Source organism: Dipodomys merriami, unplaced genomic scaffold, assembly GCF_024711535.1.
Source record: "Dipodomys merriami isolate MVZ:Mamm:240054 unplaced genomic scaffold, mDipMer1.0.p SCAF_9, whole genome shotgun sequence".
NCBI classification, from domain to species: Eukaryota; Metazoa; Chordata; class Mammalia; order Rodentia; family Heteromyidae; genus Dipodomys; species Dipodomys merriami.
The window spans coordinates 22,088,088-22,112,896 of record NW_027206512.1 but is presented as its reverse complement, the minus strand read 5'-3'; the positions used below and the strand labels follow the sequence as shown (position 1 = coordinate 22,112,896).

The 24,809-nt window shown below is 36.9% G+C and overlaps 1 protein-coding gene across 5 annotated transcripts in view; it reads left to right on the top strand.

The window, feature by feature from the left end:
• The window catches only part of Mthfd2l (methylenetetrahydrofolate dehydrogenase (NADP+ dependent) 2 like), a 103,397-nt gene that overhangs the window by 37,718 nt on the left and 40,870 nt on the right, over positions 1 to 24,809 (top strand). For all 5 annotated transcript variants that reach the window (XM_070012458.1, XM_070012453.1, XM_070012456.1 and 2 more), the window contains exon 6: positions 4,597 to 4,689. In XM_070012458.1, coding sequence (XP_069868559.1) covers positions 4,597 to 4,689 — 93 coding nt within the window. The remainder of the gene's footprint in view (positions 1 to 4,596; positions 4,690 to 24,809) is intronic.

Sequence of the window (24,809 nt, the reverse complement as noted above, 5' to 3'; positions counted from 1 at the left end):
TAAACTGGTGGTTTCCAACTCTTCCTGCTGTTTACAATTATCAGGAGCCCTAAAAAAATAGCTGCCTCTGTCCAACACATAAACAAGATCAAATGAAACTCTAGAAATTGAAGCTGAGCAGTATTTTTGGAATATGTCATATTGTAATCTAATACAACAAAGGTTAGGTTCTTAGAAGGACTGTTCAAAACATTTGCATGAGACCAGTACTTAACTGCTTTCTTCTGGAGCCCCATTACAATTAAGTACCCTTGTATCCCCCTCTACACTCTCCACCTCACATCCATCCAGTAACTCCACTCACATGACCAATAAGCATTTCAAACTTATCACATACACAGTAACTCCTAACTTTACCCTGTAGACTTCTTCATCTCTTATAGTTTTGGCCTTCTTCAGTGGGTTCTATGCAGCAAAGACTTGCTTTCCAGCAGGCTCTCCTGGGAGGTAGCACCTTAGGGGGTGAGGCCTACTGGGAGGTCTTTAGGTTATTGGGAAATGCTATAGAAGGGGATGGTCAGATTTCAGTCTCTTCCTCTTCTTTCACTCCCAGTCCATAAAGTGACTGGTTTTGTTCTATTCCCCATTCCTGGCATGATGCAAAACCAAGAAAGAACTATGAGCAAAATAAGCCTTTTCTATTTGTAAGTTATCTCAAGTATTTGTTACAGTCATGAAAAACTGATGAATCCACCCCTTCCCCCCAACACACACACTGTCTTAGTAAGTGACACACCATCACGTCACAAAGTTTCTCCATTCATCTTCCTTCAGGGGCAATGGCTGCTGTTAACTTGTTAGTTTTCTGGTTACCCTTGGGAGAAAGCTGAGGAGATACAAAAGATGAGAAGCAGCAAGCCAGAAGATTAAAGAAAATTACTGGGGGAAATCACATTTGAGAATAAAAATATCAAGAATGTTCCCACTGCCAAACCAGATGTTACCAGGAAAGCTAGGTATCAGGATCAAGCAGAGGTGCCCACTCACAGGGGCCAGTGAGAGAGAACTGGAGGCATCATTTAAACATTTTTGTTTATGATTTCTTTGATTCACCACTCTTTGCCAGGCCTACTGCATAGCAGGCCAAACACATGACCGTGGTTATTTAACATTATAGTTTTATAATAGTCATATAATATCATTATGTGACTCTGATTGATCAAGTCTAAATTGAACTATGCTGCTTATCACTAATTTAGGCAGAATAATTCATAAACCTAGAAGTTAAGTATTCTTAGCTTTATTTGCACATTCAATATTTCCACTGGTCCAGTTTAGGGACACCAAAATTTTGAACATTAAGAAAGCATCTTTATTGTTGAACAATAAATTTAGGAGTGACAATTTTTTTCCCTTCTTTTGCCTAGAAGAAAATCCTGACAACAGAATTCTAATTGTGGGCCTAAGGTAGGCTGTAAATTCTGACATTTTTGTAACTTCTTCCAGTGTGAGCCAATTATTTTCTAAACTCAGCTGTTCTGCCAGTTTAAGAACTAGCAAATATCAGCTTCTAAATCCCAAGCAAGAAATGTTAGTTGGAGCCCAGTGCTGGTGGCTCATTGTTTCTATGCAGTAAATGCAAATTGCATTTATTAGTCTGTGTCTTAGACCAGTTTCCCTGGGCTTGACCTTATATAGGGCCTTTGATTTATGCTTCATAAAATTCTTTTTTTTCCCAATTACCCATCATTGTTTTTATTGGATCTGTTACATGTAGGATAGTTCTATGGGTTAGGGAGGAGGTGCAGGCTGCCTTCCTGATCTCCTCACCTCTTTCTCCCTGTTTCCTATTGGGGTGACTCCCTTGTGGGTCTGCATTTCCACACAGTCTGTTATACTGTGCCCAAGAGGGCTTCTCTGTCATTGTTCCTATACTCCCTGCTACAGTGAGAAAGATATGCTTGTCACATTTTGGATGGGAGCTCTTTACCCTCAGAATTACCACTTTCACAGCCATTTTCACAGATCTGTTGTTGCTAATATCATGTTATTCTTGGAGGCTTTTTTGCTTTCTTTATCCCTGTGGGTTACGTGCTAATGGCCATTTTGGACAATCTTTGCAAGTTTTTGAAGTCTTTGAAGAAAATGTGTTCTAGTTTAACTAAAGATGAAGGTTATGCAGCAGATTTTGTTGTTGTTAACTGGGCAGCACTTGCATATCCTCCTGGACGAAAACAGTGTCTCACACAGCTCCACATTCACTAAAGTCCCTCATCACCACCCTTCCTTTCCTTTTAACCATTGGGCTGTCTCAGGCTGCTTATACCTCTACTTAGCCCTAACTGAACTCCATAATTGAACTTTGCTTTTTTGTTCATTAAATTTTTTTTATTGTAAAGATGGTATACAGAGAGGTTACAGTTACATAAGGTAATGAGTACATTTCTTGTTGAGAATTGTTACCCCTCCTTTGTTTTTCTCCTACGATCCCTTCCCTCCTCTGTATTTCTTTTTTTCCCCCAAGTATGTGAAATCAACCTTTCTGAGCATTTTATTTTATTTTATTATTTTTTATTGTGAAAATACTGTACAGAGGAGTTACAATTACATGGGCAAGATAATGAGTACATTTCTTATCAAGCATTGTAGCCTCCTCCTTTGTTTCCCCTTCCCATCCTCCCCCCCCCACCCCCTCACCCAATCCTCTCCGGCCCCCCCCACCTCGCCCCCCCACCAAAGTTGTAAAGTTCATTTTTCGAAATAACGACTTGTACTTCTCATTGTTGCCATGTCATCTCTTCTCTCATTTTCTCCCAGTTTGTCCCTCCCAACCCACCCCTCACCAGTTGTATAGTTCATTTTTAATGTAGTCTCTAGTATCACAGCTCTATTTGTTCACCATTTGTCCTACCATTTTGTGCTCCCCACTTACCTTATCCAAACCAGATAAACTTACATGCAAGGCAAACAGTACAGAAATAAAAAAAACAGTAACAAAAGGGAAAAACATACACAAAAAATACAAAAAGTAAAATTTAAAAATCCTCTTGTTACCATTTCTTTTAGTTGATTTTGATTAAAAAATCATTTTATACAATCATATGCACATACTATTGAACCATTGTGATCCTCTCTTAAGAATATCCTTCTTTGTTCTCATTGTGTGAATGTTTAGAGTCCTATTTAATTTTATCATGTCCAAGTGTAATTTTTTTGTCTTTTACTATCCATTGTGTTTACTTATAGTTTTATGGGGAAACCATGCAACCTATGTTTCTTTGGATCTGGCTTACTTCACTTAATACAATTTTTTCCAAGTCTTTCCATTTCCTTATGAATGGGGCAATGTCATTCTTTATGATGGAAGAATAGAATTCCATTGTGTATATGTGCCACATTATTTTGATCCATCCACTGAAGGGCATCTGAGTTGATTCCATATCTTGGCTATGGTAAACAATGTAGTAATGAACATGGTTGTGCTGGTGGATTTAGTGTGGCCTGGTTTGTGGTCAATTGGATAAATGCCCAAGAGTGAGATTGCTGGGTCATAGGAAAGTTCTATATTTAGTCTTTTGAGGAACTTCCATACTGCTTTCCAGAGTGGTTGAACAAGTTTACATTCTCACCAACAGTAGTGCACAACTGAACTTTTCATACAAAAACTTTCTCTTATTCTGGTCTTCTTCACCATTTTCCAAATACATCATTTCAAAGGTGTTTCTCCACCCTACTTTTCTTTTAGCTTACAATGTCCTTTCAATCCTTTCCTGATTAATATACTCATGCTTATGCTGGAAGTCCTAAACAATATTTTACATTCTCTAGGATCCCTTCTTTATCACCTTTCCATGGTGAAACTAATCTCTCAACTGTGTGCCCATGATTTACTCTCCCAACACTTATTTCTTTTCAGTATTGTTCTTCAGAAAGTCAACGTATTATCCCCCAGATAGACATATTAACCAACTGATAAAATTTTTCAAATTCTGGATTTTTAAAGATTTATAATCTCCCTTGACTATCAGAAAGTATCCTCATTGAATCCTCTTTGATTTTTCCATGCACATAATTGAAATGCAAAATATTTTGGTTCATGTAGATTTAGTGATGCAAAACAATTTTTCTTTATTTTTTTTTGCCAGTCCTGGAGCTTGAAATCAGGGCTTGGACACTGTCTCAAGGCTAGTGCTCTACCCTTTGAGCCACAGTGCCACTTCTAACTTTTTCTGAGAAGTTTATTGGAGATGAGTCTCATGATTTCCTTGCTTAGGCTGGCTTGGAACTGTGTTCCTCCTGAGTACCTAGGATTATAGATGTGAATCACGAGCACTCAGCAACATTTTTTTCAATTGTTAAGCAGTAACTCAAACTTCTCTAGCTTTAAAACATTAATAAAATTTGGAAACACAGGGCTGGGAAGGTGGCTCAGTGGTAGAGTGCTTGCCTTGCATGCATGAGGCCCTAGGTTTGATTCCTCAGCACCACATAAGCAGAAAAAGCCAGAAGTGGTGCTGTGGCTCAAGTGGTAGAGTGCTAGCCTTGAGGAGCTGAGGGACAGCGCCCTGGCCAAGGCCCAGAGTTCAAGGCCCCACAACTGACAAAAAAAATTGGAAACACACAGTAGACATTGATGGGAATTCTTCTTCATTGCAGGTGATGCAACTGTGACAATTGCCCACAGATACACCCCCAGAGAACAACTAAAGGTCCATACCCAGTTAGCAGATATTATTGTAGTAGCAGCAGGTAAGTCCTTACTGACTGTTATTTGGTGGAATGTCACCTACAGAGCAACTCACACCCTAATATGTGACACAACAGAAAGAACCATGTAGGGGACAGAAATATAGGTATGTGTGTGACTAACTTCTGTGGAATGGATTCTGTCTCCTTGCAACTATCATGTGTTTGTCCATTATGCTTTTGTGAGAATTTGCCACTTCATTGTTGAAAACAGTCTGTGGAATGATAGGTGAAACATGGGAACATATGTGCACTTTACCCATGGTTTTGACAAATATGATTAAGTAAAATTCATAGAAAAATCATAAGTTATTATAGTTGTGGGCAATACAGAAAGAAATGTGTATTTTCAAGTTGTGTTTGTGAAGATAGAAAGTCTAGGGAAGAAGAAGGGATAGAAAACCATTCTGCTATAATGGTCACATTTACTACAGCATAAGACTTGTGTTTTGGGATTGGACTTTAGGGAGAAAGTGGATGGACTAGATCATGTCCAAAGTAAAACATCTGGGATAAATTGGTGGTGTATAAAGTATGCTCTTGTGAACTAAAGACGTTTGGTCAGGAAGGCAGAATGAATGACATATCTGGATTTTGTGTATAGTTTTTTGAGAAACCTCCATACTGCTTTCCAAAGTGATTGAAAAAGCCTACATTCCTACCAACAGTGCAATAGAGTTCCCTTTTGATCTCAAACTCAACAGCATTTGTTATTTGTAGTTTTTTTTTGATAATAGCCATTCTAACTGGGATGAGGTAGAATCAGCGTTGTTTTGAGTTGCATTTGATTGCAGAGATGTGGGACATTTTTCATGTATCTATTGGCCATTATTACTTCTTCTTCTGTGAAGTCTCTCTTTAAGTCTTTAGCCAATTTATTAATTGGGTTGTTTTTTTTAATGGTTTATTTTTTTGAGGGCTTGATTTTTTTTAGCTCTAGTTATATTTTGGATATGAGGCTCTTATCTGATGTATGATTGATAAAAATCTTCTCCCATTCCATGGGCTTTCTATTTAGTTTGTTAGCTATGTCTTTGCCATGAAGAAACTTTTAAGTTTGATACAGTCCCATTTATAAAATCTTTCTGTGATTTGTTGTGTCTCTGGATCATTACCCAGAAAGATTTTATCTTTGCCTAGGAGCCCTAGTGTTTCCCCTACCCCTTCCTGTACTAGTCTCATGGTTTCTGGCCCCACATTGAGGTCTTTGATCCATTTTGAGTTGATGCTGGTACAAGGTGATGACCCCTATAATTCCACTTTTGGGCATTTATTCAATAGAACACAAACAAGGTTATAGTAAAGCCACCAACACAACCATGTTCACTGAAGCACTATGTACCATAGCCAAGTTAGGAAATCAGCATAGACACCCCTCAACACAATGAACTTCTACTCATCTATCAGAAAGAATGACACTGTATCATCTGTAAGGAAATAGAAAACTGTGGGAAAAAATTATAAGTGAAGTAAGCCAGATCTAGAAAAACACAGGTTGCATGGTTTGTCTCATTTTTGGTAGCTAGAGTGTACCTATGAATCTGTAAGTAAACACACTATGTGGTATGAAACGGATTACAAATGACTTACCTAAAGTATAATAGACTCTAAGGAGAGCTCAAATTGTATAATTATTTAGGAAGACTAAGTCAAAGACAACAAAATAAATACCAGGAAATGGGTATTTGCATAGGGGAGGGTGGGGTCAAGGGGAGAAGGATAGAAGAATGAAGGTATAAGGGGGAGATAATGCTGGCAAGAAGTCATTGTATGCACCACAAAATTAAGAAAATAAGGGAAGGAATGGGTCAGAGGGGAGTGAAGAGACTGAAGGGATAACACAGATCAAGATGAATTGTATACATAAACTGCTTTGTTAATGGAAAAAAAATCCAACACATAGTCCAAAAATTAAGAAAAGTGAAGGAAGGGGTGGGTTGAGAGGGATGGGTGGGAAAGTTGCAAGAGGTGACACTGATCAAGATGCGCAGTCTTCATAAACTGTTTTTCTGAATGGACACTCCTTTGAATAACTACCTAAAGATAATAATTGTCCAAAAAAGCTTGGCACCAGTGGCTCTTGCCTGTAATCCTAGCTACTTAGGAGGCTGAGATCTGAGATTGAAGTTCAAAGCCTACCTGGGCAGGAAAGTCCATGAGTCTTATCTACAATTAATCACAGAAAAAGCTGGAAGTGGCACTGTGGCTCAAGTGGTAGAATGCAATTCTTGAACAAAGGGAGCTCAGGAACAGTGCCCAGACCCAGAGTTCAAGCCTTAGGAGAAGCAAAAACAATTCAAAAAGAAAAAGAATGAATGAGAGCCTTCACTGTTTTATTTGTAAATGAGATGTCACTGATAATTCTACATTTTAATTTGGATTGGTGAAGATTTGCAATATATGAATGGAGAGTTATGGAAAACTGTTTCATTGGAGAATAATATAGTTTAAATTGGTTTGAACCAAATTAAGTTCAATTTCTTATTCTTACATAGGTCTTTTTCTGACACATAGAATGTACCTGAGAACACAAGGAACAGTAGTTTCCTTCTCATAGAGTAAAAAGAGAAATGTTCCCATTGACAGAAGTAATCAGTAAGCTAGTATACCAAATTAGAGATGAGAAGTTACATTCAGGTGATAATCAGATGCAAACTTTTGATCTAGATTGACAGAAGTAAGACATATTTAGAAAGATAATGTACTGTTTTTGTGACAGTCCTCAGGCTTGAACTCAGGGCTTGGACACTGTCCATGAGCAATTTTTGCTCAAGGCTAGTGCTCTACCACTTGAGCCACAGCTCCATTTTGGTGATTAAATGGAGATTTTCCTTCCTGGTCTGGCTTTGAACTGTGATCCTCAGATCTTGAGTAGCTAGGGTTACAGTCATGAGTCACCAGCACCTGGCTGATAATATGTTTTTTTCAGACCACAGATCTATATGAAGTAAAATACTGCTGCAGAAGTATTCCTGGGAAGACAGATGTTCTACTGAAATCTTAGAAATACTTGTACTCACATACAAGACTCAATTATTTGAGTAGGAGAGTTAAGTGGTTCTCTTTGTCCATCTCTAACTTTAAATAGAGTGACGTTTAGATCATATTTAAGAAGTGGTATTTAACCCTGAGATTAACAATTGCAAAGAACATGTCAGAATGCTCTTTATCAATTCAGTCAAAATTTGTCACTCATACTCATGTTTTGTCTTGTCATCATGACAAATGGAAAACGTGCTCACAATCCTCTTGCAAGATCCACTGATATTCTCTTGTGACACAGTAAACCCCTATGTCACAACTCATGATGCCTGCAATGTGTAGTTTTCCTGTATATTCTTTTGAAAAGGCCTAACTTGCTATTGTTTATAACGTGTATATGTGTATGTATATATATATATATGTATATTATATTTACATAAAAGACAGGGAAGGAAAAGGAAAATAAAGGGAAGGAAGGGATCAGAAGAATAAAGCTCATTACTAACAAAATAGGAGCCAGCAGGTGTAAAAGCCTCTGGGTATGATAGAGTTGAGCATGCTCTTCACCTGTGTCTCACTGAGGGTGCCATCTAACCACTGGTAGACTTACGCATATATTTCAGATAAAGGCAAATAAATTGGACAACACCATCCTAATCTTGGCCAGAAAACTTTTCTTTTTTTTTTTTTTGTCAGTCGTGGGGCCTGAACTCTGGGCATGGGCACTGTCCTTCAGCTCAAGGCTAGCGCTTTACCACTTGAGCCATAGCACCACTTCCAGGTTTTTTCTGCTTATGTGGTGCTGAGGAATCTAGCACTGGGCCACCTTCCCAACCCAGAAAACATTTTTGAGGGAGAAGAAATCCTGTTCCTTACCTTGTGTTCTACTTGTGATGCCTCTTATTGGATACGATGATACACAGTGAATGCTGTTAGACAACTTGTTAGACAACTCTTAATTTGTAATCATCTTGAAAAAGAAAGTGTTTCATTAGTATAAAATTTCAGGGAAGAAAATTAAGACTTTATGAGAAATTAAAGTATTATTGCATTTCAACTACATCATTAATCTCCTGGAGAATTTAATGATAAATCATGTAGGTCTTTGTATACTATAGTGACATGACAGAGGGAAAATATCTGTTAATATAAAACCCATCTAGCAAAACAATAGGAATAAATTATTGCCCAAAAGACCACATCGTGCAGCATGTGTGGGAAATGAACAAATGCAATTAGCAGGAGATACTGAAGAGGTAGATAGTGATCTAATGGCTCAGATGGCAGGAAGTAGGAGGGCTGGGTTACTGCTATAACTAGAGAGTCAGCATACATGGAAGCAGTCCCATCTGGGAGAAGTCAGGAAGTGCAGAAGGAGGAGGAGATTAATAATCTTTGAGAGATGACAGTGAAGATTGTGGTGATGAAATCTGGAAAAGTAAAAGAAGAAATAGTTGTGTGAAGATCCTCAGGCATGAATAATATTAACTTATGTTAATAAGAATATCTGCCCTCCTGTTTATTAGAAATCTTACCGTTTTAACTATTACTTTTTAAAAACCCCCTCCCCCACAGTAGAGCTTTAGACTACATTAGTAGGTCAGATCTGAAAAGTAAGTCCTTTTAATTATACATTTAGAGCTAGGAGACTTCAAGTCTATGGAAAACCTCCATTTGAAGTTCACAGAGAGAAGTAATTGGTTTCAAGGGCACCTAATGAATTTACAGTACATAATTCCTGTTTGTCGTCTTCACAAGACTACAGCAGGGAGAGATAGGATTGATGATTTTTTTCCCTTAATTTGTAAGGCAAGTGCTTATTGCTTATTGTGGAGAGAACCACACAGAGTGATAGCCTAATTCATATTGCATTGACTTTGAGATTATAATAAGATCTTAATTTGCAAAAGGACTTTTTCAAATTGATAAACATTTATCTAATATAATTTTAAGATTATAATATCTAAAATATGAATTGTTATTGTTGGTATTTTTGACATATCATATGGCATGCTTTTCAGAAACCAGTTTGTCATTGTAATATAGTTAATAAGCCCATAAGCCTGAAACATTTGTTCATGAAAGAGTAGTTCAGAGTCTTAAGTGAACACTTGGGCTGATTGAATACCGATGTTAAGGTTAAGGAATTACGAGAAGGTAAAGAAAGAATAAAGACATTCTTGTTGATATTTAAAGCACACAGCTGAGTGACAAGGAGTCGTCAAATCACCTTTGCACCAAGTGAATGATTGCAAGGGTCATCTAGGTTGAACAGGGCCTCCATTTTCAGATTCTAAAAGTAGAGCCTTGGACTCTGTTCCATCTCTGCTTCAGGGCTATCGTAAGTTTATAAAAATTCTTAGAATCTTAATTATCCCGGCAGAACAGACCTTGCCCACAGGACCTTCCACCCACAGGGATAAACTAGGATGGGCTCTTGCATATTAGCCGCTGAAGACTGTTAATCCATCACTTTGCTGAAAGCTGGCATTTTGTCCACTAAGCCATCCCTCCAGCAAGAGGCATGAACCTCACAGTGGCCACTAGCATGTCTATTAGAACACTTTTAATGACAGACACAGTAATATAAAATGGGATAAATGGGCACAATTCAGTGGAGTAATTTGGGATATTCACATGCTCATTGTAAAATAGAATGGCCAACTAACTTCATTTCACCACTTGTCCCATTGTTTTGTCGTCTTAGACACCCTCCCATTGGATGTCATGCCATTTCCTCTCTGGTGGATTTCCTACTTTTTGGAGCAGGGTTAGTAGTTGCTGAAATGCCAGGACAGTGAGAAATCTCAAGGGGTGGGGCTTGGAAATAGGCTGTTCCACCATCACAGCTCATGCATCTGGGGAGTGGAACTTGTTCACATCCACCCCTGGGTGATTCCTGAGTTGAGGCCAACACACCTTATGGCTTTACAAATTCTACTGTTCATCCCATATCCTGTTTCTCATCCTCTCTCTTTATCTTAAATTTATCGTCCACCCTTTATCTTAAATTTATGTAATATTGTCAGTGTGAGAGAGTAGTATAAATACTCAGGTTGTGCTGAGGTAAGAATTCTAAGGTTTAAACCTCAACTCTACTTCTTACTAGTTGGATGACCAACTAGTAAGTTGGATGACCAACCAGTCATGCCACCCCTCAGAATCTCAGTCTCTTCATTGATCAAGACTGAGGAACAACAGCCTTTCGCAGTGTGGCCTAGCCACCTGGTCTATGTAAGGAGCAAAGCTCAGTACCTACTGTCTGATACATACACAATAAATGTAATGTACAAAGACGTTGCCTGCCATTCCTTCTTAGTCCATTGCCTATGACTATTTAAACAATAATTTTGAAATAATAACTCCACAGATTATTATTTATTACAAGCCAACATAGCTAATGAATGTACCTTTTTGATTACTTTCACTACTAACACAGTGTTAGAATTGACTCATAAACATAAATAAGTTAATCTAAGAAGAAATGTGTACATCAGAGGCCAACTTCACACAATTTTTTATTTTTATTTGAGACTTGTGACTTCTTAGGACCGCGCCAGTCTATGTTCATAGCTGTGTATTCTACTGTTTCCTGGAAAATCCCTTATTGCTTCTCATTCTTGTGGAATAACCTGAATTTGTCAAGGGATTGGCTAGGTTGAGTTACTTTGATGAAGGACATTTTTTTCCTTTTAGACCTTGGCCCCTCTTTCCAGCCTGTCCTTTTCTCTTTCTACCTGTTCTTCCCACTCCATACCATTCTGGCTTTTGCAATACATACCCAGAGTCTAAATTACCAACTAGGCAAAGCATTTCTGATCTACAACAAGTTTTGTAAATAGAAGATAGGAGCTAGATTCTTGAATTTCTCTCCTCAAGTAAAACATCTTTCTATGGGAAAACAGAAAATGGATCCAATAGAAAGGGTGAAGAAAAGCCTGAAATTCCTGCCCAGGAACCAAGGCTAACAATGTGATGTTTTAGTTTCCACTATTTTATTTTACATGTTAATCAAAATGTTTAAACCATTCTTTTATCTTGTCCCTATTATTTGTATTATGCAGCTCTACACTGTAGTTGGGTTAAGAAGTTAGAATAGTGATTAGAAGATTTTATACTGAGGGTCATGACAACCTTTAAATATTTGTAAGTGCTACAAAATCATAATAAACTTGCATTTTATAAAGATCTCTGGCTGAGATGATTGTGGTTCTAAACTAATAGGAGCAAATGGAACTGAGAAGGACAAACAGGAAGAAGACTAAGAAGGTACTGGCTTTAAAGCCTGGTTATATGGTGCTACCATGAACAAATAAAGGCATACAGAATGGAAGAAATAACGATGAGTGGGTGGGAAACGAAGAATTCAATTTCAACTTGTTGAGTTTGAGATACTTTTGGTATGTTCAGGATATTCAGGAGGAAAACTCTAGGAGAGGGTTGAAATTTGTGATTTAGGGGTTTAGAAGAGAGCTCTAATCTTAAGTGACAGGTTTACAAGTCATAGCAGCAGTGAAAGTGGGCACAGAGGTATAGATAACATTTAGAGTAAGTTAGTTTGTATGTGACTTTGAATAGCTCTGTTCTAGCAAATTCACAGTACGTTGCTTGATATGATAGCTTCCATCATGTTGTCTTCTTCCTTTGCATAACCAGTGCCAATAAAAGATGGCTCCATGTTTATTCATTTGTGCAAAGATAAAACATGGTATTTTCCAAAACTGAAAATCTTATTTAAGGTCTGTGTGTTTTCCTTTAGTAAGGGACTCCAGTAAAAGCTGCCTGCATGATGCTGAAGAGGAGACTTAAGGCATTTTTTTTACAATACTTTTAATAGACTTACTATCTTTCTAGATTTATCGAATTTTTTTAAAATAAATGTTACTATATATGAAGCTATTGTCAATTTGTGGTTTATAGTCATAAGAAAGATGTTTAATGACAACCATGTCATAAATATGTCAAAATATTATGCAAAATGTGAAAATATCATGGTAACACAGGGAAAGTCCTTGCTTCAGGATTATACTATTAATTTTATAATATGTACCAGTGCTAGGCATTGAAGTCAGGACCTGGGCACGTATCCCTGAGCTTTCTTTGCTCAAGATTAGTGCCCTACTACTTGAGCCACAACTCCAATTCAAGCTTTTCTGGTGGTTAATTGGAGATAAGAGTCTTATTATTTTCCTGCCCAGACTAGCTTTGAACCATGATCCTCAGAGCTCAGCCTCCTAAGTAGCTAGATAGGATGACAGGCTTGAGCCACTGTTGCTTGACTGTCTTTGTATTTCTTTCTTTTTTCTGTTGTTGTTGTTGATCCTGGGGCCTGAACTGTGGGCCTGGGTGCTGTTCCTCAGCTCTTCAGCTCAAGGCTAGCACTCTACCACTTTGCACCTCAGTGCTACTTCTGGGTTTTTCTGCTTTAGTAGTGCTGAGTAATCTAACCCAGGGCCTCATGCATGCAAGGCAAGCACTCTACCACTGAGCTACCTTCCCAGCCCTGTCTTTGTATTTCTTAACCTTGTAAAGAACTTTGCTTGCCGGAATAGACAACTTACTGTTGAACATCAACATCCTTCTTTAGAAGTCAAGTGCACAGCTTTCCCCCCCCCCCTTAGAAGATGAGGTTCTTCATAGAGGCTAATGATCTCTTCAGGACCCATCCACTTTTAGATTCTCATGAATGCCTTGTTTGGAGCTGTTCTACTTCATGAAGGCTTAATATGGCATTGCATCAGCACCATTGAGTCAGAGATTGCACCTGCAGAGCTCAAATAAAAGGAGGGAGGAGCAAGAGGAACAACTGAGAAATAATGCCTGCCTGCCTATAATGAAAGAACTGAAAAATACTGTTGCTTTACTTTCTGGTGTGGGTAGAAATAAGAACCCTTCTGAGGGTGAAGTCATTACTTCTGTGGTGTATTCCATGTGTGGTATTACTGAATGTTTCTTCTAGACATGTGTTGACTGGCAGAAAGTGAAATCATTTCATGAGGTCTGTAGTCCATCCTTCTTAATCATGGCAGTGTCAGGGCATCCCCACAAATCTAAGCAGAAGTTAGGAAAATAGAATAAATAAATAAATGTAGGGAGCAAAATGTCACACATCAGTGCTTGCATAACAGTTTATACAAAGGCGGTGTGCATCTGGATGCCTGCTCTGGGTGTATCTTTGGCACTGAAGGAGAGCCATGTAGGAAGGAATCATTGTGTTGGCATTTATTGTCTCTCCTCAGGTAACTTTCTGTGATGGCTCTTTCTTTGTACCCATTTATAGTCAGGGAAAGGTTCTTGGCCCTACCCTTTCATCTTTAACTGTATTTCTTTCAGATGTATTTTTGATTTGGATAACTAATAATTGCATATTTAGAAAGACTTAAATCTGTTACAAAACCCGAGAATTAACCCTTACCATACAGGACTGTGGCAGACTTTCCAACTGTGTTTGGAACAAATTCAAATAAGTCATAGTTCTTCTCTGAGCATGCAGATTGCAGGCAATTTACTCTTAGTAGTTTACAAATACATACCTTAGGAATTAAGATAATAATCAATAGCAAAGATTAGATGTTGCATTGTTTGAAAAACCAGATGCATTGCAATAATGTTGCTGTTGAGTTTCTATTATGTGTGTTTCCTAATTTATACATGTGTGTTTTGACAGTACTCAGATTAGAATGTGGGCTTTTTTGCTTGCTAAGTAGTGTTCTACTGCTTGAGCCAGGTCTCCAGCCCTTTCTGTTCTGGTTGTGTTTGAGATATGGTCTTGCTTCTTACCCTGGACAGCCTGCTCTTATGTATTACAATGCTCTTATGTATTTTTCCTGCTTTCACAGGGGCTTGCTATTTTGTCCCAGCTTTTTCTGTTGAGATGGAAGTCGCATGATTTTTTTCTTTGTCTCAGCTGGTCAGGATTTGCAATCCTATAGATCTCAGCCTCCCACATAGGTGAGATTGACAGTGGACCATCATGCCCCATATTGGTTGACATGGGGTATTGCTAATAAATTCTTACCTGGGGCTCCTGAACCCATAATCTTCCTGATCTCTGCTACCCAAGTAAAACACACACACATACTCTCTCTCTCTCTCTCTCTCTCTCTCTCTCTCTCTCTCTCTCTCTCTCTCTCTCTCTCTCTCTCTCTCTCTCTCTCTTTCTCTCTCTAAAGGACATGTTATAATATTATATTTCTTCCCTGGAAAGAAGGTGAAAATATTTCTAAAAGTAATGTGATTAACCTTGTCAGAATGAATAACAATTCCTCCATGTATACTAAGATTAACTTCCATTTTTTTTAAAGTCATTAAGATGTCACCCTTTAATTCACTTATTTTGTATAAAAAAACTTTTAAGTGGCTTCATCCTCCTTTACCTAATGACAAGTTTTATAACTGTGAGCTAGACATCTGGTATATTTTTCTTATTTCCCACATAATACAGTCCTAGTTCCCCAAGGACAGTGTTCTGTCACTTACACTGTATGTCTTCAAACACCTACAGAGAAGATATCACAGGAAGGAATGGAAGTGGGTACCAAATGCACCCAGGTGAGTTATGATGGACTAAGAGCTATCTTGATTTCATGCACCTTAGAATTTTGTGAAAGCAGTGACAGCTTCTCAATGCTTAATTTTTTCCTCATTAGATCCATGATAGTATTAATGAATGTAATTTTTATGTCAAATCTGCTTAACTCAATGAAATGACATTTTTTCAGATAACCAATGCATAATATATTTAAGTCTATTCAAAATCCAAAGTAGGTGAATGGAATATAATATTATACAGTATATTTACACAGTATAACATATTCACCAAAGCTTATGCCAGCAAACCTAGCCACGCAGGAGGCTGAGATCTGCAGATCATGATTTGAAGCCAGCCTGGGCAGGAAAGTCTTTGAGAATCTTTTCTACAGTTAATCACAGAAAAAGCTGGAAGTGGTGTTGTGGTTCAAGTGGTAAAGTGCAGGAGCTCAGGGATAGTGCCCAGGCCCAGAGTTCAAGCCCCAGCACTTGGGAGGGTGGAAAAGATATTCATTGAAATGATTTCAAAAGATACCCATTGAAATGATTTCAAATTTCCTATTAAAATTAACCAAGAAATTTGGAAGTTTGATGCAGAACAAAAGAATCTCCAAAGTACTGAAGTGTCATTAAAGTGCTACTTCTTATAATAAAATCCATTTGGCTATTACATAATGTTCTATTTTCTTCAAATGTTTACTTCTTTTTCCCTACAGCATGCAAGATAATGTATGTTTTTAAAATCGTATACTGTTATTCTTATCCCAAATGGATACTGCTGTAGCCAGACAGTCTTTGATCTGCACGTTTTGCTCAAGATATGCTAGAGCCCTCATAGTTGATTTCTGCAGTGTTCTTTTGTAAAATAAGGAAGAAGCAGCTCTTCCCCATGAAGTTTTAAAGATACTTTATATATTTTATTTCTTTCCTGTGACTTACTCTTCTTTATAACTCCAAATAGATGCCACAAGAGTGTAGATTATATTATGAAAAATAAACACTAAGACCTATTTGGTCTCATTTCTTTTTTACTGCTATCAAAGATTAAGCCCATCATGTGGAGTTTCATCATGGCTGCTCCTCCAGATCATTAGGTAAAACCGGTGATGGTTTCTTCAAGAATTTAGTATGATATAAAACTTACTGTTTCTGACATTTTATTACATATATAAAATATAACTGAGTTGTAGTGTGATCACTTAGCTGTGAACTAGTTTTTCTCCAGCCATCATCTCAAGCTCAACATACATCCCTGTCACAAGCTCTTTTTAGTTTCCTTATCTTTCAAGTTTATTGGGAATCCGTGCTTTTAGATAAATTCACAGTGGTAGTTAATTTTAAAATTGTGGTGTTATTTTGGCTGGATGACTAGTCTTTTGGTGAGAATGGGGTGTTAAAGTAACCCAATATTATTGTGTTGGCTTTTCTCTGTGTTTCATGTCCAGTAATGTTTTCTTTATGAAACTGGATGCACTGGTGTTGTGTGTGTGTGTGTGTGTGTGTGTGTGTGTATATATATATATATATATATATATATATATATATATATACTTGTTATCTCCTCCTGCTGAATTGTTCAATTTGTCAATATGAAGTGGCTTTCTTTGTGCCTTTGGACTAATTTTTGTTTGACGTATATTTCATCAGATATGAGCATACCTACTCCTGCTTGTCTTGGAAACCCATTGAATTAGGAAATCCTTTCATTTCCCTTTACTCTTAAGTCTATGTTTGTTTTTACCAGTTCAACAAATGATCATCTTGTTTGTTAATCCAATTTTCCAATGTGTATTCTCTGATTGAAGAAGTGTTATTTCTGAAAGGTATGTAGTATTTCAAGACATCTATTGGTTTTATGGTGCTTGATTGTTTTTCCTTATTTATTTGCTTTTCTTGTCAAGTACAATTTATTCTTTCTTGTATTTTCATAGTTACATGTATCTTCCTTGACTGCATATAGGATTTCTTTAAATATCTTCTGCAGTGATGATTTAGTTGTTGTGAGTTGCTTAGTCTTTGTTTATCACAGAGTATTTTTCTTTTTCTTTTAGTTATTTGACTTATTGAACTTTCATTTTCAGTTTCAATCTGATATTTTTCAGAATTTCTACCTATTTATTTAATTTCTCCATGCTTTCCATTGTCTTCTTTCATTCATTCAGCTTTTTGAGTTTTCTTGTAATTTCCTATGTATTGATTCATATTCTCTTTTCTTATATTAATTATGAAGGCATTATTAGAAAATAAAATTAAAAGCCAACATCCTTGATGGACAATATTCAAAGACACATTAAAAATACATGGTACCACTAGGGATTTATTCCTGGCATGTAAGGAGACTCAAATAATTCAATAATTGTAACATCAGATTTACACAATAAAAGATTAATTGCCACAATAGATAACATTTTGAAAAAATTCAGTAACTTCTCACAATTAAAAATTTCCATGAAATTAGTTATAGAAGGAATGTACATTAATATAATAGAACACTTAGGAATGTATTTATCCAAGATGGTGAAACACTTACATTGTATCAGATCACAGAAAGCTTCATATCACCAATCACAAAAGAAATACAAATTAAAACCACATACACTCATAATTCAAGATTTATATTAGGAAAAAATCTAAACATAATTAATATTAGCAAGGATATGAGAAAATAGTCTACCCTGAACACTATTAGTAAGGATATAAATTGGTTAAAAAAAATCATGGAAAATATTAGACATTTCTTGCAAAGTTCAAAATAATAATATCAGAGCATTTAGCAATCACACATCACTACATGCAGCCAAATCAATTTTTATGAGATTTTAAAGTGGTACCTCCCTTCCTATGATTATTGCAAATTTTTCATAATAGCCAAGATATGGAATTAACCTAAGCATCCAATGGTTATGAATGAATAAATAAACCGTGAGCAATATCTGTGAATATGTAGTATTCATAGAAATGTAATATACACATCTGTAGAATATGTATATGTGTACATACATACATTTATGCATGAAGATACAACCTATTTGTAGTCACACTTACGTTTATACATACAAGTGTGTTTGCATGTACATGTACATACTATATACAAAATGATTTGAAGTTATAAATATTAAACCTGAAACTATAAAACTTCTGATATTTTAATTATTTTTATTTTGTAATTACCTTTGCATAGTTATACAAAGGAGTTGTCCTTTAACAAAGTGACGTTCTCATTTTGTACTAGATAATTTTTTGTTATACCTAAAACATAAGTTTTTTTAATACCTAAAACAGAAGCAAAAATAGGTACAATCTTAAAAGCTTTTAAACAGCAAAGAAGCAACTAAAAACTGAAAAAGCAACTTATAGAACCAGAGAAGCAATTTGTAAACCATGTGTGTTACTGAAGTGTTTGTAACTAAAACATTTAAGGAACTCATAAAACTTAATAGCAAATAGCAACACAAGATTAGTTTATTATTTGTAAATAACAAAAACACATAATCAGCCTGATTTTAAAAGTGGTCATAGTACCTACTTAGACATTTCTCTGAAAAAGATGCTCAAATGGCCCACAACAACTATCTGAAAAGCTCAACAACACTAATCATTAGGGAAGTGCAAATCAAACCCAGAATGAGATATCACATCAAACTTTTGATTACTTGGCTTAATAAAAATAAAAATTAAAACATCCAGCCATGCACTGGTGGCTCAGGCCTGTAATCCTAGCTACTCAGAGGCTAAGATTTGATGATCTCGGTTCAAAGATAGCCCAGGCAAGAAAGTCCCTGAGATTCTTATCTCCAAGAAACCATCAGAAAACCGGAAGCTGTGGATCAAATAGTAGAGTACTCACCTTGAGCTGAAGAGCTCAGGGACAGCATCCAGCCTCAGAGTTCAAGCCCCATGACATACAAAAAAAAATTAAAGCACCCCACAAAGACAATAAACAGTATTGGTGATGGTTTGAGGAAAGGGAGCTTTGTATTGTTAGTTGGATGTAAATAAGTACAGTGCAGCCACCATGGGAATTGATAAGGTGAGATCCCCAAAATAAAAACAGAATGATTGTATGATCCAACAGACTAACTTGTGGAGATATAGCCAAAGAAGTTGAAATCAGTATCTAAAGAGTTATCTGCCCACGTTTATTGGGACATCATTCATAACAGCCAAGACATGGAAGCAACTTGAATGTTCATGGACAGGTGACCAGATAAACAAAAATGTGTTAGGTTTATGCAGTGTAACTATACATTCAGCTACAATTCAGTAAAATTCAGCTATAAAAAGAAGAAAATTTTACCATATGGATGAGCCTGAAAGAAAATATGCTAAGTGAATTGGAACAGACATAGTGGGTCAAATAATAATACATGATCCCACTTTTATGAGGAAAATAAAGTAGTCAAACTTATAGAAACAGTAGGATGGTGGTTTTCAGGGCTGGTATAAAGGTGGAATGAGAAGGTGTTTGAATGGTGTAAAGTTTCAGTTATATATAATGAATAATAATTTCTAGAAATCTATGACAACAGCATAGTGCTATTGTTAACAATAGTGTGTTAATTAGTAAACATTGTTGAGAGGTTACATACTATGTGCTCTTATCACACTAAATTAAATTAAAGTGGTAGGGTGCTAGCCTTGAACAAAAGAAGCTCAGGGACAGTGCCCAAGCACTGAGTTCAAGCCCTAGGACTGGCAAATAAATAAATCAATAAAATGAAATTAGAATTTAAAGATGTTAGGAGGATTTTGGAAGGAGATGGATACGTTTAAGCCATTGTTTATGATTTTGGTAATGGTTTCATAAATGTATACTGTTTTTCCCAAATAATATCCTTGTATTTTGCTCCTTGACACATTAACCATGCTGGTATACTATGCTGTTTCTTAAAAAAAATACTCTTACCAATGGATTGTTTCATGACTTAGTCTGGTTATTTTTGTTGCTGCTGCTGTAAATAGACAATCAAGGCTAGGTACTTCATAAAGGTTTATTTAGCTCACAGATTTTATGCACCAAAATTCCATGTTCAGGCAACCCCATCTCTGATGGGTCTCGTGTCAAAGTCAATGTCAGAGAATGTCTGTCCATGTACATATCTCATGGCAGAGTGAGTGTGCAGAAAGAATCACACAGTAACACAAAAAACTAGAGATCCGAGGGATTGGCTTTCTCTTTTCATAAGGGTTTAATTTCTCAGGAGGCCTTGTAGGAGCCACATTAATCCCTTCCAAGGGCAGTTTCCCAGCGACCTAACTGCCTCCCACCCGATTAGTATTCTGCAAGGTTATTACTCCGGGATCCAACTTCCTGCGCAGGAACCTTTAGGGGACACATTCAAACCACAGCACACAATTTTATTGACCTTTTCACTAATATTTTAAATTTGCATTGTAAGTTATAGGAATCAAAGCTTAATTAACTTCAACTTTTATTTTCTCTGAGATTGTATCTAAATATTAATACAAGATGGGGGCATTTAGGTTTCAGTAATATGTTCCAATAAACACCAATAAGATAATATCATCACTTCCAGTCCTTGACTATCTGTATCTGTTTATATCTGCACTTGTTGACGTGCTCCTTCATTTCCATTTCTATGGAAGTTCCTATTACTTGAAATTTCTGTTGCTTGAAGCAATAGGAAACAATGAAAAGTCTAAGTCACAGTTTTCTTCCCAACTATTTAATTATTTAAGACTGTACTGCTTTTCTAACCCTCTATGCAGGCTATAAAGAAAAGATCTCTTTTGTTTGGGGATAGCCTCAACCAAATACTAGAATTTTGCCAACTCTAAGGCACAATCCAGGTCCTATTGACTAATATTCCTTTCTCTAGGAACCTCTGAAGTTGAAGCTTTTTTTGGTGGGGGGAGTTGTGGGGCCTGAGCACTGTCCCCTAACTCTTCATCTCAAGACTCTACCACTTGAGCCACAGTTCCACTTCTGGTTTTCTGGTGGTTGATTGGAGGTAAGAGTCTCATGGACTTTCCTGCCTGGGCTGGCTTTGAACTAAAATCCTCAGATCTCAGCCTCCTGAGTAGCTGGGATTATAGGCATGAACTCCCAGCACCTGGCAAGTTGAAGCTTTTATCTCTTTTTCTCCAACTCTCCTCACTTCCTCTTTATACTTTCCATTTTTCTACTTTAGGTCTTTCTGTGGGGACTTCTGAAATCTTACAGATAAGGGATATATTCTTTCTTGTCTTCTTTTAAATATCAGTTGCATGAGTCAATGAGCACAGAATATGTTGAAGAAAGTAGAAGAGTAAGGAAAGGCCTAAGACTCATACAAATGGAATAACAGATTATACAAAACACTTTGTGCTTCCAAAATATTGGGCTATTTGCTCCATACTGTCCAAGTTACATCCATACCTAAATATATGAGTGTTTGGTATAAGGAGTAAGATTTGGCTGCTTACAGGTATAAGAGAGAGCATGCAGTTGGATGCCTGATGCTCATTGGCTTTGCACAAAAATGATTCAAGGCATAAACTTACAAAGTACTCATATGAATTTCTAAACACAAAGGGGTTCTATTCCCACCTGACCAAATAGGTACACATCAGGAACCTGCTGCCCCTGCGAGACACCTAATACCTTTCTGGTATTTCCAGGGGCAGAAGCTCGGAAACATCCAGATATTGTCATTGGCACAAACATTATTCTCTTGGCAGGTGTCATGTCCATAAAGGTACCACAAAGGAGCCAAAGAAACTAAGAAAGAAAAGAAAACAGAGAAAATGTAAAAGGACAAGCTGTTCTGTGTGGTCACTACCACAGACTCATTAGTTTGAAAATGGCTTCAATAAAGTTTCAGATTTTCAGGTTCTGTCTGAGGATTGAAAATATATGATTTCTTAGAAGTAGCATAAGGCTTTCAGGAGAAGATACGTTTAAGGTAGTTCTGAGTAACTAAGATGCAACTAACCAATGTGATTGCCCCCAATGCAAATAATGCTAAAGCAAGTTTCTCTAACTGAGAAAGAAACTTACACATCAGCAGGAATTCCATCACAGTTTACTCTTTTTAAGTATGCAGTAGAGTAACAAGTAACATCCAGCTGAAGGAGTGGTCCACCTGAAAAAGCATTTCCATGAAGGGTGTTACTCTTGTATCAGAACCAGAGCTCTGCTCTTGTTCCCAGCCTCACCTCTGACTCACCATTGTGAAACTAAGAAATCATTTAGCTTCTCAGCACCTCAAAATCTCTCTTCTGTGAATGAGGATAATGGGTAAACCTTCTCTTGCTTCACTGAATTGTGAAGTTTAATTAGGGAATGTTTGTACAGCCCTTTGAACTCTACTAATTAAAGTGTTGTGTAAATACATTGCTTCCTTTTTATCAGGATGCCTTGATTGAGCCATTTCATAGACTTAAAGGTAACTATGAGAGAAGACTCCATAGGAAAGAGTCTGTTTTCAAAAATTTATGACTGTAATTGAAAAATATTATTAATATGGCTTTGGGGCTCAATTGATAATAAGTGCACAGCATCACACTTATTCAAGAGGGAATAGTTACATCTTTATATTAAGGAAAACTTAGCTTCTGCAATGTGGAGGAGCTTCCTCTGTGCTTTAGGTGTAGCTATCATTTAAAAATGTTACATTGCTCAGTACTAAACAGTGCTAAATTGCTTTATGTTTTTCAAATGAAGAATCACAAAATAGCACACAGTGTTTGCATTATCTGAGATAATGCAACCTCTGAGATAGTGTGGTTCTGTGCAGTTCATTCATTGATGACTTTTCAAAGAGATTTAATCCAGAACAGAGTAATCTTAGTAACTAAAATTTTTACTGTTTCCAAATGAGCGTAACTCACCCTAAAATAAACATCCCAAATATCATTAAAATTCATCATGAAGCAAGCAATTTTTTTCTCTTTGCTGTTTTTTATTCTTTTCTTTTTTCTTTTTGTTTGTTTATATGATTTTGGGAGTGTAAGGGGAGGCACAAAAATGGAGGGACAAAGGGTGGAAAATGTAGCAATGGTACTCACTCGACACTATGTTGAAAATGGACTATACAACTTGTGGGTGGGGAATGGGAGGGAAAAACTGGGAGGGAGAGAGGGAAGGGGTGACACTGTCCACAAAGAAATGTTCTCTATACCTGACCTGCAACCCCTCTATACATCATCTTTATAGTAACAATTTTTTAAAAAAACTCATCATGAATAATAGGTATTTTTCTTCTTCCAGAAATTAATTCATAGATAGATTTACTGGTTTGGGGGAAAATACACATTTATTTCCATAAACTTTGAATTTTCACATATAATTATATGTGTGATACATTTTAATTATATTGTAAGTTATGAAGCAATTTGATTTCATGTTGGTAACTGACCCAGAATTTAGAGCTGATACTAGTTTGTTGAAAACGTGGGCAACTGATAAGAGTTCTAAACATTTCTAAATGTGTAGAAACAGCAAATACTAGTAGACATTTTAATAGCTCTCTTATTACATTTCATGTTACTTATAACCTAGGTACTTCTGAAATATATCTGCAAATGGACAAACATAACCAAATTCACTTTAACAGTTAAAACCTTAAAATTCAAGCTGGACTGGTGGGTCATGTCTATAATCCTAGTTACTTAGATGGCTGAGATCTGAGATTCATGCTTTGAAGCCAGCCCAGGCAGAAAAGTCTGCAAGACTCATATATATATATATGTCTGAGTCAAGCGGAAAAGGTCAGATAAGTTGATGTTAGGAAAATGAACCCTAAGATATGTATTCAAATGTTTTTTTCTTTCATGCAATTATTTCTAACATATTTACAAGATGATTTCTTTGTTGCTTTGTATGTCCCTCCCCCATGGTATAACCCTTGCTTTCACTATATTTGATGTAGGTATAATTTGTGGAGGGGAAGGAAAAAACGAATTGTTTAAATAGGGATACAGATGGATCCATTGCAACAATGAGATGTACAAGTTGTTATGTTGAAAAAACGAACTTTACAGCCGGGCGCTGGTGGCTCACGCCTGTAATCCTAGCTACTCAGGAGGCTGAGATCTGAGGATCGCGGTTCAAAGCCAGCCCGGGCAGGAGAGACCTTGAGACTCCTATCTCCAATAAACCACCAGAAAACCGGAAGTGGCGCTGTAGCTCAAGTGGTAGAGCACTCGCCTTGAGCTGAAGAGCTGAGGGACAGCGCCCAGGCCCAGAGTTCAAGCCCCACGACTGAACAAAAAAAAACAAAACAAAACAAAAAAAAAACGAACTTTACAACTTTGGTGGGGGGGGAGGGAAGGAGGAGGAGGCTTCGGTGGGGGTGTGGGGGGATGATGGGAAGGGATGGGAAGGGGAAACAAAGGAGGAGGCTACAATGCTTGATAAGAATTGTTCTCATTATCTTGCTCATGTAATTGTAACCCCTCTGTACAGTATTTTCACAATTAAAAAAAACATATTATCTCCAATTAACCTGAAAAAAAAAAAAAACAACTTGTGGCTCAAGGTACCAGCCCTGAGCTGAAGAACTAAGGGACAGCATGCAGGCACTGAATTCAAACCCCAGTATTTGAACAAAAATAAATACAAATTATTTCTTAAATGTAATCTAGCGTTAAAACTCTATTTACAGAAG